The 15,758-nt window shown below is 35.8% G+C and overlaps 1 protein-coding gene across 26 annotated transcripts in view; it reads right to left on the minus strand.

Annotated features, from left to right (window-relative positions):
- Positions 1-15,758, minus strand: part of CCDC18 (coiled-coil domain containing 18) — a 98,509-nt gene that overhangs the window by 48,612 nt on the left and 34,139 nt on the right. For 16 of the 26 annotated variants that reach the window (XM_063816688.1, XM_063816652.1, XM_063816720.1 and 13 more), the window contains 6 exons: positions 14,558-14,781; positions 12,776-12,886; positions 11,641-11,772; positions 7,759-7,893; positions 7,566-7,643; positions 3,045-3,161 (listed from right to left, as the gene is read on the minus strand). In XM_063816688.1, coding sequence (XP_063672758.1) covers positions 3,045-3,161; positions 7,566-7,643; positions 7,759-7,893; positions 11,641-11,772; positions 12,776-12,886; positions 14,558-14,781 — 797 coding nt within the window. The remainder of the gene's footprint in view (positions 1-3,044; positions 3,162-7,565; positions 7,644-7,758; positions 7,894-11,640; positions 11,773-12,775; positions 12,887-14,557; positions 14,782-15,758) is intronic. The other 10 variants (XM_063816662.1, XM_063816665.1, XM_054667917.2 and 7 more) reach the window with 3 other exon arrangements.

Genomic DNA, 15,758 nt, shown 5'->3' on the forward strand with positions numbered 1-15,758 from the left:
CAAATCAGATTTTCTAAAATGTAGCTATATATGATGAAAACTTCTGCTGTTACAAGGTGTTAATTATATTAACCAACATTAGAAAGAATTTTCTCTGTAAGACATAATTTGCTGTAAAGGCAAATAAGTCAACAGTTAGTACTTGGATTCTTCTCCACGTTTTTTTATCAATACACATGAACATGTGACAGATGACCTTTTAAGTAAGCAAGCCAATGCATGTGCAGTTGAGCTAACGATTGAGCGGCAATAAATGAGCTTGCAAATCTTTCTAATTTACTTACTCCCTAGTCTGGTCAAATATACCTGATTACCACTTCTGGTTTCTAATTCAGTTTGAGCCTAGGTATGTATTTCCAGTTGTAAAAATCATTCTAAATGAGCCAGGTGTGGTGGCACATGCCTGTAATCCCAGCTGCTGGGAAGGCTGAGGCAGGAGAATTGCTTGAACCTGGGAGGCAGAGGTTGCAGTGAGCCGAGATTGCACCACTGCACTCCAGCCTGGGTGACAAAGCAAGACCCTGTCTCAAAAAAAGAAAAAAAAAATCGTTCTATTTATTTTGTGTGTAAATATCTGTTATCCACCCTAGTCTCTGATGTTGTTTCTATGAATGCAAAGTCTAAAGCTCAACAGATTCTCCTGTTACAAATGCTGCCTACCTCCAGGTAGATTCCATCTCTGCCAAGTCTATTTATTATGCAGCGGAGTGTGGGTATGGGCAGTAGAATAAATGCCAAAATAATGTATTTTGTATACTACTTTAAAGATGATCATAGTAAAAAAAAAAAAAGGACATTCCTATTTTTAAAAATCCAAGTACATACAGTTTAGATGATTTAGTTTCTATGTATTGGAGTAGAAAAATATATGCCTGTCAAAGATGCTATAAAAACCTTCATAAGGGAAGGTAGATGGAAGAAGACATGACCGTATAAAATCTGAAGTTTTTTTTTTTTTTTTAAACTTCTAAGGCTATATAATTACTTGATGCACCTAAGTCTGGAGTGCTGTTCAACTACATTATTTACTCTTAGATTTACCTATGGCTTTCCCCTGTTCTGCTCTGTGTATTGCAGGAAACTGCATTTCTTGGCCTCCTTTGCCCTCTAGATTACAAATAGGTTTGGCCAATGGGAATGGCCAGTAGCTGCAGTGCTCCTCCTCTATTGCCCCAGTTCCTATTGGACAGACCCTTTTTCTTTGGCCCCAGCTCCAGATAGGCAGCCCTGCATCTAGACTATGATCACACCATCTTTTCCTGATGTTCCTCTAACCTTAACAATGGTAGCGGATCCCTGCTTATAATAATCTCTGAGTCACTGTGGTATACTGTTTGGCTTCTCTACCCTTTCATGACCTGTGTATCTAATTCTCTGTATAAATTTGCTCTATTTAAAAGATATAAAGGCTTCTGTTTTTCTCATTGGACCTTTCTGATATAGTCAAGTCAATCTTGACTAATATGTAAATATAAATAAATAAATATATATATATATATATTTTTTTTTTTTGAGATAGGGTCTTGCTGTGCTGCCCAGGCTGGAGTGCAGTGGCATGATCACAGCTCACTGCAGCCTCGACCTCCTAGACTCAAGTGATCCTCCCATCTCAGCTTCCTGAGTAGCTGGGACCATGGGTATGCACCACCATACCTGGCTAATGTTTTTAATTTTTTTGTAGAGATGGGGTTTTGCCCCATGTTGCCCAGGCTGGTCTTGAACTCCCGGCCTCAAGTGATCCACCCACTTTGGCCTCCCCAAGTGCTGGGCTTATAGGCGTGAGCAACAATGAGTGGCCAAAAGTCAACCTTGATGAAGATTCATTGGGAACGATTTCTAAAAATACATTTTAACCTTAAAATATATACATTATAAATTCTAACAAATACATTCTTCATTACGATTATCCATTTGAGCAAATGTTTAGTGAGTGCCTAACCAAAGTAAAGTGCTACAAATTGAGCATACAGAGATGAGTAAGATGTTCAAGAAAAGTTTCCAAGTCTGGGTGCAGTGGCTCATGCCTGTAATCCCAACACTTTGGGAGGCCAAGGTGGGAGGATTGCCTGAGTTGAGGAGTTTGTGACCAGCCTGGGCAACATGGTGAAACCCCATCTCTACTAAAAAAAAAAAAAATACAAAAAATTAGCCGGGCGTGGCAGCATGCGCCTATAGTCCCAGCTACTCAGGGAGCTGAGGCAAGAAAATTGCTTGAACCCAGGAGGTGGAGGTTGCAGTGAGCCGAGCCTGGGCGACAGAGCAAGACTCCATCTCAAAAAAAAAAAAAAAAAAAAAGGTTTCCAATGCAGTATCTCAGAAACTTATCTCAAAAAAGTTGAAATTCTAAAGTTAATTCTCAATCCTACAGACAACAAGAACAAAAACAAAATGAAAAATTCTTGAAGAATTTTAAACCTCTAAATCTAAAACAATGTTCAAGGTGTCATGTAATATTATATTAGAATGACTGTAATATTAATAATTTATTCTTCTGATTCCCTAAAAATAAAAGAATTAGAATTTTAAGGTATATTCTATTTTGCATTGAAATGTTTGCTCTTTAAAGAAAATAAAACAGGAATTTACATTTTATTGGAAATACTTTTTTATATCAGATACATAAAAGATATTATTTTGGCCAGGCACAGTGGCTCACACCTGTAATCCCAGCACTTTGGGAGGCCGAGGTGGGTGGATCACTTGAGGCCAGGAGTTCAAGGCCAGCCTGGCCAACATGGTGAAATCCCATCTTTACTAAAAATACAAAAATTAGCCAGGCATGGTAGTGCATACCTGTAATCCTAGCTACACAGGAGGCTGAAGCACAAGAATTGCTTGAACCCAGGAGGCAGAGGTTCAAGTGAGCCAAGATTGCGACACTGTACTCCAGCCTGGGCAACATGGGGGAGACGCTGTCTCAAAAGAAATATATATATATATATATATATATATATATATTTTTTTTTTTTTTTGTCCTACATCTCATGCTTCTTAAAAAAAATCACTTGAAATATATGCTATATATAAAGTAAATGTTAATTTACCTCTTCAGATTTCTTCTTTAACTGTTTTTCAAACTTTTCCTTATTTCCTTCCAATTGATTCAAATGCAAGACAAGTTCTTCCTTACAAATTTCCAATGCTGAATCTAGTTGCCTAACCTAAGCAGGAAAAAAAGCAAAAAAAAAAAAAACCACAAAACGATATACTCAATATTTTACAGATTTATCTCCTAATGTTACCTGACTGCTTCAAATAGTGAATATACAGTCCTACTTAGGATATAAAATGCCATTATAGAAGATATTTATTGAGTAAACTAATTCTTCATTGCAAATGAGGAAACCAAAGAGAAAACCAAGGGATGGAATCCTGAAGAATAAACGAGAGTTGGACAAGTTTAGAAGGGCATTCCAGGAAAAGGGAGTATGCTCAGAAGCAAGGCCCTATGAAAGGGAGTGGTGAGAAGTTGGCAAGAGCCTAGGGTAGTAAGAAGATGAATTTGTAGGAAATGGTTATTTGGGAGCCACAATTGACAAGATAAACTAGGGCCAACTGTCAAGAACCTGTAGGCCAAACACTCTAAAAACTTTTCTTTAAAAGGTAAGTGGTATTTAAACCTACTTCTTAAGCCTCCTTGAATAAGAAAAATAGGAAAGTGAGTACAAACTAGCATACTGTTAATGATGCTTAAGTGAGTTTTTTTTTTTTTTTTTTTTTTTGAGACAAAGTCTTGCTGTGTAGCCCAGGCTGTAGTACAGTGGTGCGATCTCGGGTCACTGCAACCTCTACCTCCCAGGTTCAAGCAATTCTCCTGCCTCAGCCTCCTGAGTAGCTGGGATTACAGGTATGCACCACCATGTCTTGCTGATTTTTGTATTTTTAGTAGAGAGTGGGTTTTGCCATGTTGGCCAGACTGGTCTTAAACTCCTGACCTCAGGTGATCCACCCGCCTTGGCCTCCCAAAGTGCTGGGATTACAGGTGTGAGCCACCTTGCCTGGCCTTAAGTGAGAATATTTTGAAATGCTGAAGTTACTAAGAAAATAATTTGTCAGCTAGAAAAAAAGAAGTGAAACCTTCTTTGCTTTGAAACAGTGAAAATATTTTCAGAAAAGCAGCAATTTAACTTGGTCCAAGTGTTCATATAGTTGCCACTGCTTTACTACCTTAATACCAAAGAGCAACTCAAATTTGGTACTTTTCGTTGAAGGCGCACATATTGCATACATGCTCCACATCTCATCTATTAAGATTCTTGTCTTGCTCCTTGTTTTCTTTATTGTAAATCTGAGCTTCTCAATGATGTTCTTCCTCTTAATGCTAATAATGTTCTAGTAAGCAGTCTTGAAAAAGTGAAAGAAATCTTAGATTTCTTAGCAGATGAAAAAACGAGAAAAACATTCTCTCTTGCAGATTCTATTCTACATCATGAAATTATCTTTGCCACTCTTATTTCTAAAAAGGGAATCTTATAAGATACACAGTTTTTGAACACCACCCTTATAGTCTGTATATGAAACCATTAACAGCTAAAAAATCTGTAATTCTGAATGACTAATTAACATTTGTTTTATGAAAATTATAAATACTTAGAAATTTTCTTTTCTATGAAAGAGAATGGGCATTGGGACTTGTATCATCCTTCACACAGAGAAAATAAATAAAACCTATGATTCTGTCAGAATATCACTACCTAATAGTTAACAGTGTAATAACTCATTTGGGCAAGATTCATCATTAGATATGAAAGCCATTGATTATAAGGTTATTGAGGAACAGGATATTCACATGGCCTCAAAGACTCACCCCAAAGTTAGTTTGCTAATTATCAATGAAAATGTATGCCCTTAAAATAATGAGATCTGGCAGTCATCAAATTAAATACGGTATATAATCCTGAGAGTGTCTCCTTAAATTTTGTGTCATCACATTTGATTCACTGGGGCGAATCAGGTCTGGGGCATGGCTAGATACTCTTCAAAGCTTCCAGGTGATGCTGATGCTGCTAGTTCACAGACCATGCTTTGAGTAGCAAGGCTATAAAGGACAATTTTAAGTAATTGGGGAAATTTTAGTACGGACAATGTTGAATGATATTACTAACTTAATGTTGACTTTCTCTGTAGTGTAGTGGTGGTGTGGCCATACAGAAGAAATTCTCTGTTCACAGGAGATGCATGTTCAGTATTAAAGGGGTAAAGTATTATGACATCCGTACCTTCTCTCAGGCGGTTTGGCAAAAGGGAGGTGGGTTGGTAGGGACACACACAAGCATGCATGCATGTGTATGTGTAGAGAGAGATAAAGTGAGTGTACCTAGTTTAATAGAGTTTAACAGAGAGTGAATCTAGGTGAGGAGTAGACTATTTTTTCAATTTTTTGTGGGCTTGAAATTTTAAAAAATAAATTAGAAATAAATCAATTATAGCTAATAAAAAACTAATTAAAAACCCAAAACATCCGCTACTCTATTGAATTTATTATTTGAACAGAGTTTGAAAGTCTGAATCTCATACAGATAAACATCTTGCATTGTATACAAACCACTTGCAAATGTGTGTGTGTGTGTGTGTGTGTGTGTGTGTGTGTGTGTATAAATAAATGAAATCAAAACAAAAACAAACACCACTCTGCTGAACCAAAGAAGCTCCTCAGGTGCACAATCTGGAGACAACCAGATAGGGCCCTAGGCTATGCATCTTCAAAAAAAGAAGGTAAACTCTTCTTTTATGTTTAAGACTTTTTTGTGGGGGTTTTGGGGAATCTAAAGTAGAAAATAAAAGGAAAACAAAACAAAAGAAATAAAATCTGTAAGTCTAATAAGCACCTTTTCAATTTTCTATTTAACAGGAGGTAACAACTGGTTTAATTTACTGATTTCTTGTTACCAGTTCAGAATTTTATCATCAACCTTTTAGCTTAGTGATACAACTTTAAACTGATCCTTATAACTTTCCTATAGATAAAAAAATTCATATTTCTTTTGCAGAGAACAAGTTGAGGCATGTTGAGAGACATGAACAAAAGTCATGAAAGGAAGGTAGTAATGACATAATCAGGAGAGAAGTAGACTTCAGGCTTCTATTTTGCTGCTATAAATAACTTATGTGTAGAATCAGTCAATATAGCTTAAATCATAGGAATTTGGCTTCTATATTTCTTACTCATTTTGATTTTTCCCCAAACAGCAAACCTGCTAAAGATGTTAAAGGAATAAAATCCAACATCATAATTCATTCTTTTGCTGATTTCTTTTCCATCTCATATCTGGCTATTAACACACGGAAATACCTTACCAGATGACTGCCCAGTTACGTTAGGTAGTTTAATGAAAACCAGGAGTTAAGTGGCTGCATGAGTTTTATCTAATAAAAGTATTTCATGCCTACAATCTCTGTACAGTAAACATTTTTTAATATTAATGAAATTTGGGGCTATTCTTACACAGGGAAATGAATTGACATTGCATTAAATGTTAAGAGTTTTGGTGAATACTACAGGAATATTTATGAATAAACATATGTCTACATGGGCATACACAGTCACAAAATGAATTAAAAACAGAATAGGGAAAAAGTAACATCGTATCTTTAAAGCAAATCTTTTATATTCAAGCTACATATGACAGAATAAACGTCATAGCATATTTGGACCTACGTTTAACACTAAAAATGCAAAAGAGAAAATACTAAATATATAGCAGTTAGTTACAAAACTTTGGGCAACTCAGTATGTGCTAAGCACTTTATATACCCTGTTTCATTTAATTCTCACACTAATGCTCTTCTAGGGTATTGTCATTCCTATTTTGTGGATGAAGAAATTAAAGTTCAAAGAGTTAAATAACCTGGCTAAGGTTACAGTGAGTGGGTAAGCACTTGAAGCCACACTGAAACCCAATTTAACAACAAAGCCCATGTTTTTAACCATGAAGATATACTAGCCAGAAAGCCGTATTTTAGCTAGAAATTCTGGCTTTATCTCAATTAATCTTACAAGCCAACTGATAAAAACAAGCAAAATTGAATCACTTTTAGTTTTCTCTTCCTCCACTTCCTCTGGTAATTTTTTTTTTTTTTTTTTGGTAATGTTAATAAGTAGCAATTATAGCTAAAATTTAAAACAATTTTTAGGGTTATAAAAACTGTTTTAAGACAAAAAGAGGCTAGATAACCTGCAAACTAGATGATTAACTATCAAATAATTAAGATCATAATTCGCTCTAAAGAAAATACATTTAAAGGAACTAAGTTCATTGAGTCAGGTCAAATCGTCAGCTCTGAATTGCCTTTTATCTGTACAATGTTTACAATTTACAGAGAAAAGTAAAAAAGCCACAAGAATGTCTCCAAATAGAAAAAAATAATTAGCCAGGCATGTTGAAGCACACTTGTCCTAGCTGCTTAGGAGGCTCATGTGGGAGGATTACTTGAGCTCAGGAGTTCAAGGTTGCAGTGAGTTATCATCATGCCACTGCACTCCAGCCTAGGCAAATGAGAGAGATTCTGTCTGTTAAAAAAAAAAAAAAGGAAAGAAAAATAAATTAAAGTATTAGCATACTAGCCTTGATTGTTTCTTCAGATACTTGGTTCTGTAATGCTTTTAAAGCTTCATCTTTCTTCATATTTTCCTTTTTCATTTCCTAAAAACAGTAAGAAAAGTATAAGTATGCAGATTTGATTAGATTTAAAGGCAAGTTATAGAGACATAAAATATTAGTCAACTTCTAAATAGCACTTTTATAAGGATGATTTTACCCCTTTGCTTTCCATCAAGAGTCTATCCAGTGATTCAAGATGATGTTGTTTGCATATTATATCTTGTTGCAACATGGACATAGTCTTTTCTTGTTCTTTAAATTGTTGGTCCTTTTTCTCTAGTTGAGCTTCAAGCTAAATATGAAAACAGAATTTTCATATTAAATATTTTAAAATTTTGAAACATTTTAAATATTAAATACATGTGAAACTATAATTGAAATTACATAGATTTTTGTATTTTGCCAAATTGTCTTCAGCTTCTCTCTTTTTAAGGAAGAAATGAAATCACTTGCATGAACAGACACTTCTCAAAAGAAGACATACATGTGGACAACAAACATACAAAAAAAAAAGCTCAACATTGCTGATCGCTCAAGAAATGCAAATCGAAACCACAAGGAGATACCATCTCATGCCAGTCAGAATGGCAATTATTAAAAAGTCAAAAAACAAACAGATGCTGGAGAGGTTGCAGAGAAAAGGAACACTTTTACATTGCTGATGGGAGTGTAAATTAGTTCAACCATTGTGGAAGGCAGTGTGGCATTTCCTCAAAGACCTAGAGGCAGAAACACAATTTGACCCAGCAATCCCATTACTGGGTATATACCCAAAGGAATGTAAGTCATTCTATTATAAAAATACATGCATGTGTATGTTCATTGCAGCACTATTCACAATAGAAAAGACATGGAATCAACCTAAATGCCCATCAGTGATAGACTGGATAAAGAAAATGTGGTACATACATACTATGGAATACTATGCAGCCATAAAAAGGAACGAGATCGTTTCCTTCACAGGGACACGGATGGAGTTGGAAGCCATTATCCTCAGCAAACTAACACAGGAACAGAAAACCAAATACTGCACGTACTCACTTATAAGTGGGAGCTGAATGATGAGAACACACGAAGACATGGGGAGGAATAACACATACTGAGGCCTATAGGGGAGTGGGATGGGAGAGAGGGAGCATCAGGAAGAATAGCTAATGGATGCTGGGCTCAATACCTAAGTGATGGGATGATCTGTGCAGCAAACCACCATGGCACACATTTACCTATGTAACAAATCTGCACCTCCTGTACGTGTACCCCTGAACTTAACGGCTGAAGAAAAAAAGGCAAAATGTAGAAACTAAGAATATAGACCCCTTTACCCCTCCCCCTTTACACTGTAGTTGTCACATGTATTATATCAATATACCTCATCAGTAAATGTTATAATTTCTTCTTTCAACTGCCATAGATATTATAAAAATCCTATATTTACCAAATATTTACTGTTTTTGTTGTTCTTCCTTTATTCCTGAGGTCCCAAGTTTCTCTCAGGTATTTTTTTTCCATGAGGAACTTTCTTTAGCATCTCTTTTAGAACAAGTCTGCTGGTGACAAATTCTCTATGCGGTCCTTCATCTAAGAATGTCTTTATTTTACCTTCATTCCTAGAGAGTATTTTTGTTGGATATAAAATAGATTGACCGTTTTTTTCTCTTTCAGCATTTAAAAAATGTTGTTCCATCTTCTTATGTCCATAGTTTTTGATGAGAAATCTGCAGTAATTTTAACATTTGTTCCCTTATATGCAGTGTCATTTATCTCTGGGTGCTTTCAAAGTTTTTTGTTTTAGTTTTTGGCAAGGATTTTGATGTGTCTAGAAGTAGTTCTCTTTGATTTTTTTAAATTTGTAAATTTATTTCCTTCATCAAATTTGTGAAGTTTTCAGACATTATTCCTTCAAATATTTTCCTGCACTAATCTCATTCTCTCCTTTGACTCTGAAGACAAGAATATCAGATCTTCCGATAGGTCCTTCCCCATATATCCCTGAGGCTTTGTTCAATATTTTTATAAATCTTTCTTTTCTTGGAAAAAAAATTTTTTTCTCTGTTGCTCAGACTGAATAATATCTATTAATCTACATTCAAGTTCACTGTCTTTTTCCTCTTGTCTGCTCCATTCTTCTGTTAAGCTCATCTAAATTACAGCAGCCCTGTGGTATTCGTGGTTTCACTTTCCACAGTTCAGTTACCTGCAGTCAACCCTGGTCTGAAAATACTAAATGGAAAATTCCACGAATAAACAATTCATACGTTTTGAATTGCAGTTCTGAGCAGTGTGATGAAATGTCATGACGTCCCACTATGTCCAGCTCTGGACAAGAATGATCCATTTTCCATGCTGTATAAGCTACCTGCTCGTTAGTCACTTAGTAGCCATCTTGGTTATCAGATCAACTGCCATGGTATCATAGTGCTTGTGTTCAAGGAACTCTTATTTTACTTAATAATGGCCCCAAAGCAAAAGAGTAGTGATGCTATCTGGATGCAGATCCAATTTGGATATGTCAAAGAGAAGACATAGCATGCTTCCTTTAAGTGAAAAGGTGAAGGTTCTTGACTTAATGAGGAAAGAAAAAAAACTGCATGCTGAGGTTGCTAAGATCTACAATAAAGAATAAATCTATCCATGAAATTGTGAAGAAAAATAAATTCATGCAAGTATGGCAGTTGTACCTCAAACTACAAAAGTTACAACCACAATGCATAAGTGCTTAGTTAAAATAGAAAAGGCATTACATTTGTAGGTGGAAGGCATTAACAGAAAACATGTTCCAACTGACTGCAATGTGTTGCACCAGAAAATATTGAGTATGTATTAAGACTTCAGCAAGGATCCCCTGAAACAAGTGACACCAAGTCATTTACTGTAAATAAGGGATGATTACACAGATTCAATAATAGGTTTAGACTGAAAAATATTAAAATTATTGGAGAAGCTGTGTCTGCTGATGAAGCAGCTGCTGTCACATTTCCAGCAGAGATGAAGAAGCTAAGGAGAAAAGATACCATCCAAAGCAAGACTTCAATTGCAGCGAAACTAGGCTGTTCTCAAAGATGACTCACAGAACCTACATTCATAAAAGTGCAAAGGAGGCTGGGCGCAGTGGCTCACACCTCTGCGTGAGCCAGGCACACTGGGAGGCTGAGCCAGGCGGATCACGAGGTCAGGAGTTTGACATCAGCCTGACCAACATGGTGAAACCCCATCTCTACTAAAAATACAAAAATTAGCCAGGCTTGGTGGCGTGCACCTGTAATCCCAGCTACTCAGGAGGCTGAGGCAGGAGAATCACTTGAACCCAGAAGGCGGAGACTGCAGTGAGCTGAGATCACACCATTGCACTCCAGCCTGGCCGACAGAGCGAGACTCTGTCTCAAAAAAAAAAGTGCAAAGGAGGCACTAGGGCATAAGAGAGAGAACACACTTTTATGAGAACAAGTTTTCACATAACTTTTATGACAGTATTTTGTTATAATTGGTCGATTTTATTAGAATTGTTGCTAATCTCTTACTGTGTCTAATTTATAAATTAAGCTTTATAATAGGTATGTATGTATAGGAAAAAATATATAAGGTTCAGTACTATCTGTGGTTTCAGGCATTCACTGAAGGTCTTGGAATGTCTCTCCCATGGATAAGCAGGGACTACTGTATCTATTTTTTTTTTACTGTGTCTTGCATTTTTGGTCTCAAATTTTCTTTTCTACTTTTAACCCAAGGTCAAGAGTGCTTCTCTTATTCTGCTTTTTCCTCTCAATCAATCTTCAAGCAACTGATATTTTTAGGGAAATGGAGTCTACAGAATTACTCTTACTTTAATAATGTCAAAAATAATGATTACAGCTGAAACAGAAGGCATACTATATTCTGTTAAAGCACTGAAAAATTATTCAGAAAGATTGGGATTCTAATTACAGCTCTTGCCACTAACTTTTGTGTATCTTTGTGTCCTCGTCTACAAAATAAAAAATGCTGGGGCTAGTAATGTTTAAGTTTCTTTTCAGCACTCATATTCTAAATATGTATTACTTACTCTTTCAATCTGCTTTTCCATTTCTTTATGCTGTTCCAAGTGAATTTTCTTTGCTTTTTCAAAGGCTAAACAAATTTTCTCATGCTCTGTATTAATATTGGTTTCTAGACTCCTTATCTTTTCATTCTTTTCCTAGAAACACAAAACACTTTAAAGGAGTATAATTGATTTGGGAGGCCAAGGCAGGCAGATCGCTTGAATCCAGGAGTTCAAGACCAGCCTGGGAAACACGGCAAGACCCCGTCTCTATGAAAAATACAAAAAATTAGCTAAGTAGATGTGGTGGCATGCGCCTGTGGTCATAGCTTCTGGGGACGCTCAGGGGGAAGCCTGGGAGGACACGGCTGTAGTGAGCCATGATTGTGCCACTGCACTGCAGCCTGAACCACAGAGTGAGACTTTGTCTCAAAAAAAAAGTATAATTGAAAAGCAGTTTTACATAAAAGTACATTAGTCAACCATTAAATATGTCATACTCCATTCTTTAAAGAACCACAGTAGTTTATACTTCAAACTTTAACAAAATGGCTAAAAATACTTTATCAAGATGAGAAGATTAAACTATTCTAAATATCAAGAAGCACATCAAAGAACTACCATTATCTTCAATCCTATTAGGATAAAAATGAGAAAACGGCCGGGTGCGGTGGCTCACGCCTGTAATCCCAACACTTTGGAAGGCTGAGGCGGGTGGATCACGAGGTCAGGAGATGAGACCATCCTGGCTAACACGGTGAAACCCGTCTCTACTGAAAATACAAAAAAAATTAGCCAGGCGTGGTGGCGGGCGCCTGTAGTCCCAGCTACTCGGGAGGCTGAGGCAGGAGAATGGCGTGAACCCAGGAGGCAGAGCTTGCAGTGAGCCGAGATCACACCACTGCACTCCAGCCTGGGCGACAGAGTGAGACTCCGTCTCAAAAAAAAAAAAAAAAAAAAAAAAAAAAAAGAGAAAACTTGGATAACTTGCCATATAAGCCTATTAACTTAAAAATATAAACAAGAAATGATCAGAAGAGTTTAGTAGAATTTATACTTTCCTATATATTTTATAATAATGATGCTAAAACAAATGTGCTGTCACAAATTAAGTGCCTAAAAATCACAGTAAATTTGTAGCAACAAAGATAAGTTTTACCATAAGCTCCTGTTCTAGTTCTGCATTTTTTGCAGCAATAGAGGAATAAGCAACTATCTTTTCTTCCAGCTGTTTCTCAAGAGTTAAAAGTTGAGAACATTTCTTTGTCATCTGAAAACACATTGAAATAAATGTAAAATTATTTTTTAAAGGTAATGATTTTGCATTCTAAGATCAAACACCTGCTCCTCTTTCAAAGTTCAAATACATTGTGTCTAGGTAAATTGGGCAAACTTACAGTTATAAACATTTAGGATGCAAAGTGAATAACTTTTTAACCCACATAATTATAAGTATTTTACAAAATAAGTGACAATTAAGAAGAAAAACAAATACTGAAAACAAAGGATCACTTCTTCTATCTATGTAAAACATAATTCATTTAATTCAGACCCCTATATCCAAAAAGGACAATACCCTAATCTATTTTTAAGTAGCTGTTAAAGACTGAAATAAGTACAATAAAATGTTATCAGCAGTTATTTCTGGTGGTAGAATTATCAATGGTTCATTTTCTTCTTTTTCCCCTTTTATATTAACAAGACTGTGCTATTTTTGTAATTTAAAAAACTTATTAATCCCAGTATTTGGCAATTTCCTAAGTAAACTGGTAGCTATAGTTATAAACTGTCTAAATCTCCATCTTCATTATTAACATAAGTTCCTATCTTATAGTTCTTTTTCCTCAGCCTTGGCTATAGACTTTAAGCTGAGAAAGCAGGTATTTAAAAAGTGTACCTATAGATGACTGCAGCCTCTGGTTTGAAGATTGAGTATAAGATATACACATGTGGTCCTGGTCCACAATTACCTAATGAGGCACCCTTATCCTGTCCTCAGTGAAAATGAAGACAAGATATTCACAAAACACTCATTATCACCTTTTCAGAATGTAATTCCTTGCGTAGTTGTTTCAGGTTTACATGCAGTTGTTTAAAAATACAGACTCTTTAAACAGCAGAAATACACAAAAAATAAAAATACAGATTCCGGCTAGGTGTGGTGGCTCACACCAGTAATCCCAGCATTTTGGGATACTGAGGTGGGGATCACCTGAAACCAGGAGTTCGAGACAAGCCTGGGCAACAGCGACTGTCTCTACAAATAAAAAATAAAAAAAATTAGCTGGACATAGTGACACATGCCTGCAGTCTCAAATACTTGGAAGACTGAGGCAGGAGAATGGCTTGAGCCTAGAAGTTCAAAGCTACAGTGAGCTATGATCACACCACCACACTCCAGACTGGGCAACAGAGCAAGACCCTTTCTCTAAGAAAAAAAAAAAAAAAAGAAAAAGAAAAGAAAAAAGCAGACTCTTGTGCCCATATATACTGAATCAGAAATTGCTGGAACAGGACCCAGAAATATGCATATTAAACAGGCTTCCTAGGTGGTTTGGGGTTTGCTAAAATTTGAAATCCTTTATTATCACTCCTTTTCTTCCAACGGCATAATCCAAAGTCTTTATTTATAAATGTATATTAACCATATTAACTTATACTATGGAAGAAATAATAGGCTGCAATGCAATATTATTTCCACCAAATTTGAGACCTTTTACCCACTACAGAGTTTTTCCTACTTTTAATAACTTTAACTTTTAATAAGTTAAAATACAAAGGTTTCCAAATATAATTTTAAAACAATTTATAACTTATGTGGTACCATTTTTTAAAAACTTTAAATCTGGATGTAAACATATAATTTTTATAAAACCCTAAAATAATACCTTTTGTTCTAGTTCAAAAATTAACATATATACCAAGCTAATTCCAAGCTTACTTCACTTTCCAGTTTGCTGGAGTTTGAAGCTTTCTCTAGCAGCTCCTCTTGAATCAGCTGAAACTGACTAGTTCTGTGAGCCATGTTAACCCTCAAATCAGAATTTTCAGCTTCTATTTGTATCAGCTTAGTACGTAGTTCTTCTATTCCAGTAACAAGTCTTTGCCTCTCTTTTTCATATTGCTTGTTTATAGTATGTTGATTTTGATCTTTTACGCTTTCTGCTAATAAACATAAAAGGAAAATTGTTCTGAATAGGACTTCAAGAATAAAAACCTACTTAAATAGTTGAAAGATTTAGTCATAAACAAAGTTTAGTTTCTGATCTAAAGAGTACTAAAAGGGACAGAGAATGAGACATTCATTAAGGAAATCAAGGAATAAGTAATGTGCTCTCTAAATTAAATACGTAACAAAGAGGAGAAAAGTTCTGAATCACTCATTTTTCTAGGTAGCTAAGACTATTCCTTTGTACCAGAAATGTAAGAATCCTTCTCCACCTTTTAAATTCCATTTGTAAATAAAAATCATTGTAAAAAATTTTTTTAAGTTGCCCTGTTTCCTTAAACTGAAGGTAATCATAAAATTTATTTGGACAGTTTGAGATCATTAAGAACATTTTTATGTACTGCACACAGAAGCAGGTTCAAAAGCTCCAAAGAGTGAATCCTTCCCGACCCCATCGTCTTTCTCTCCAAACTAGCTAATGAGAATTCAGTGATGCTTTAAAAAAAATTACTGAGGGTAGCCAGGCACAGTGGCACCTGTTATCTGAGCTATTCAACAGGCTGAGGTGTGAGGATCACTTGAGCCCAATTCAAGACCATCCTGGGCAACATGGCAAGATCCTGTCTCAAAAAAATTACTGAGGGTTATCAGAGGTAGTTACTTGACCATGCCCCTTCTCCGCTATAAACATACACATCTCCCACTCCAAGGTAAGTAAGCCTTCAGAAGTGCTTTTAAAAAGCATAATGTAGATGATTACATGAGAACACACAGATGTGGAAACAAGAAAAGATACACTTTGCCTTCAAGATTTGCATCAGTAGCCATTTCTCATAAATTCTCTACATCTATAATATTTCACTTTCTAGGCTATTTACCTTTTATTGGCTCTGTTCTTGATGTAAAAGAATCTATAACATATTATATTTATTACCACCTCTAATTACTAGTATTCTCAACTTGGAACATTCAC

This window comes from Pan troglodytes, chromosome 1 (assembly GCF_028858775.2).
Source record: "Pan troglodytes isolate AG18354 chromosome 1, NHGRI_mPanTro3-v2.0_pri, whole genome shotgun sequence".
NCBI classification, from domain to species: domain Eukaryota; kingdom Metazoa; phylum Chordata; class Mammalia; order Primates; family Hominidae; genus Pan; species Pan troglodytes.